The sequence below is a fragment of the Otolemur garnettii genome, unplaced genomic scaffold (genome assembly GCF_000181295.1).
Source record: "Otolemur garnettii isolate 467f Iridium unplaced genomic scaffold, OtoGar3 scaffold00057, whole genome shotgun sequence".
NCBI classification, from domain to species: domain Eukaryota; kingdom Metazoa; phylum Chordata; class Mammalia; order Primates; family Galagidae; genus Otolemur; species Otolemur garnettii.
In genome coordinates this window covers 9,574,767-9,577,392 of record NW_003852452.1, presented here as the reverse complement: position 1 = coordinate 9,577,392, position 2,626 = coordinate 9,574,767, and the positions used below count along the sequence as shown (strand labels likewise).

Here is a 2,626-nt window from a genome sequence, read left to right as displayed (position 1 = left end):
TTTATCTGGAATTTCTTTTTGATTCAATTTTCTTAAATTATACTTTTCTGGGAAATTAATAATCTAAAATTTTAAATATATAAAGAACATAACATTCTTCATTTTTTTCCCTTTTCTTTCTTTAAAAAATATATTTTTTAAGAGACGAGATCTTGCTATGTCTCCCAGGCTGGCTTGCAGTGGCCTGATCACTGCAGCCTCAACTCTTGGGCTCAGGTGTTCCTCCTGTGTCAGCCTCCTGAGTAGCTGAGACTGTAGGCATGAGCCACTGCAGCTGGCTTTATTCTCTTCTTTATTTTTTTTTTTTTTTGAGACAGAGTCTCACTATGTTGCCCTCAGAAGAGTGCTGTGGCATCACCGCTCACAGCAACCTCAAACTCTTGGGCTTAAGAGATTCCCTTGCCTCAGGCTCCCGAGTGGCTGGGACTATAAGTGCCCCCCACAATGCCTGGCTACTTTTCTTTTGTTGCAGTAGTCGTTGTTTAGCTGGCCCAGGCTGGGTTCGAACCCACCAGCCTCGGGGTATGTATGTGCGCCATAACCACTGTGCTACGGGCGCTGAGCCTATTCTCTTATTTTTAATCTCTCTTTTCTCTGTATTTATGTCTCTTTCGTACCTAATACATATTTTAAAATTTTGTTCTCTTTTCGTTTTGAATATTTTGGCAAAAGGTTGTCTACTTTAAGTTTTTTCCCAATGGCTCTGCTTTTGGTTTCTCTGTTCTTTTTTGTTTTTATCTTAAATTTCTGCTCTCACATTTATTTCTTTGGGTTATCTCTTCTTTTCCTTATGTCTTATGTTTGGATCCTTAATTTATTAATTTTCTTATCTTAATTTTTAACATAAACATGTTGTACTCTAGGGCCTTTCTTTTGGGAATCTTAGTATATGACAATCATATTCCAGATCTTTTGTATGAACATGTACATTGTAGAATTGTCTTTATAATAGTGAAAATACAGAATTGGCAATAGGGGAAAAGTCTGGGAACTTTGTTATATTTCTAAACTGTCATATTGTATCACCTCAAATGGTTACAATGTCCATGAAAAATATTTCTAATTATGAAGTTCATGTGGGGAAATGGAGAAGTATATGATATCAAATTATGGTTATTATGAAAAAATGGGTTGCATATGGACAGGAATTCAAGAGAAACAGAAAAAATAGTTTCATTGTTTCAAAAGGAGATTGTTTTATTTTGATTTCATTTTATTGTTTTGGTGCCTTTAAAGGGAAGCTTCATTTATCTGGACAGTTCTCATGCAGCCTACTTCATTAGTCTAAATGAGCAAATTATTACTCCAGAGAAAGACTTAGAACTGATAAGGAAGATAGATGGACTTCATTCTGACCTTCTTTCTTTGGGTTGGCAGGGTGAACTTGCAAAGTAAGCAAAGCTGTGATTCCCAAGACTGAATTTATACAGGATATTTGCATCTTTTTGCCTTGATTAAGCTCCAGGCTGTGCCCCTGGTTGCTGAGCTGACTTGTGCTCGCTTGCAGGTGCTGTGTGGTGATGGGGGAGAAGATGCAGAATGTCACGCAGCCAAACTTCTTGAAGTCATCATTCTTCAGTGCAAAGGAAGGGGAATTGATCAGGTACTGAGCATCTAGAAAGCACCGTTCACATATGAAATTCACATACCTGACTGGCGTTTCCATTATGACGAAAAATTGGAAAGATCCTGTAGTTTGTGCTTGCTGGTGCAAATCCTGTTTAAATGATAAAAACAGCCATGTAATTTGGAAATTGTCCCCCTTCCATTCTAGTTGAGAAAGGGATGCATAGAAAAATATATAATAACTTAAGGGGCTATCAAAAAATTAATGAAGGAAATAAATGTGTAAATTCTCAGTGGGAGTCCCAGAGATTTACGTGCTTCCTTTGCTTTTGTGCATGCTGTTTAAATACTCCCGAGTACCTTTTCTAACCAAAAATTAAGATACTGTGAAAGAAAAAGAAAAAGTTTCCCTTACCCTATTTAGAAAGTATAAGATTATACTTTAGAAAGTATACTAAAGAAAGTATACTAAGTATACTTTAGAAAGTATAATCTTATACTTTCTATTTGTTTTTTGAGACAGAGTCTCATTATGTCGCCCTCTGTAGAATGCTGTGGCATCACAGCTCCAACTTCACAGCAACCTCCAGCTCTTGGGCTTAGGCGATTCTCTTGCCTCAGCTTCCCAAGTAGCTGGGACTGCAGGTGCCTGCCACAATGCTTGGCTATTTTTGTTGCAATTGTCACTGTTATTGTTTAGCTGGCCTGGGCTGGGTTTGAACCCACCAGCCTCAGTGCATGTGGCTGGTGCCATAACCACTGTGCTATGGGTGCCAAGCCAACTGGGTATTTTTGTTGTTGTTGTTGTTGTCGTCATTGTTGTTTAGCAGGCCTGTGCCAGATTTGAACCTACCTGCCCTGGTGCATGTGGCCGGCTCTCTAACCATAGAGCTATAGGCGCTGAGCCTATTTTACGCTTTTTATAAGGTATAAATTTATAAATTTTCTACGAGATTAATTGAACATTTGGTACTGTTGTGGTATGATGGAGCCTTTTCCATGTGTTTGTATCTTTGTGTCTAAAATGTGCTTTATTTATATAGCAGATAGTTGGATTTCG

The 2,626-nt window shown here is 38.1% G+C and overlaps 1 protein-coding gene across 1 annotated transcript in view; it reads left to right on the top strand.

The window, feature by feature from the left end:
• Positions 1 to 2,626, top strand: part of IPO8 (importin 8) — a 96,055-nt gene that overhangs the window by 69,751 nt on the left and 23,678 nt on the right. Inside the window, exon 20 of the mRNA XM_003792483.3 lies at positions 1,508 to 1,603. Within this exon, the coding sequence (XP_003792531.1) occupies positions 1,508 to 1,603 (96 nt within the window). The remainder of the gene's footprint in view (positions 1 to 1,507; positions 1,604 to 2,626) is intronic.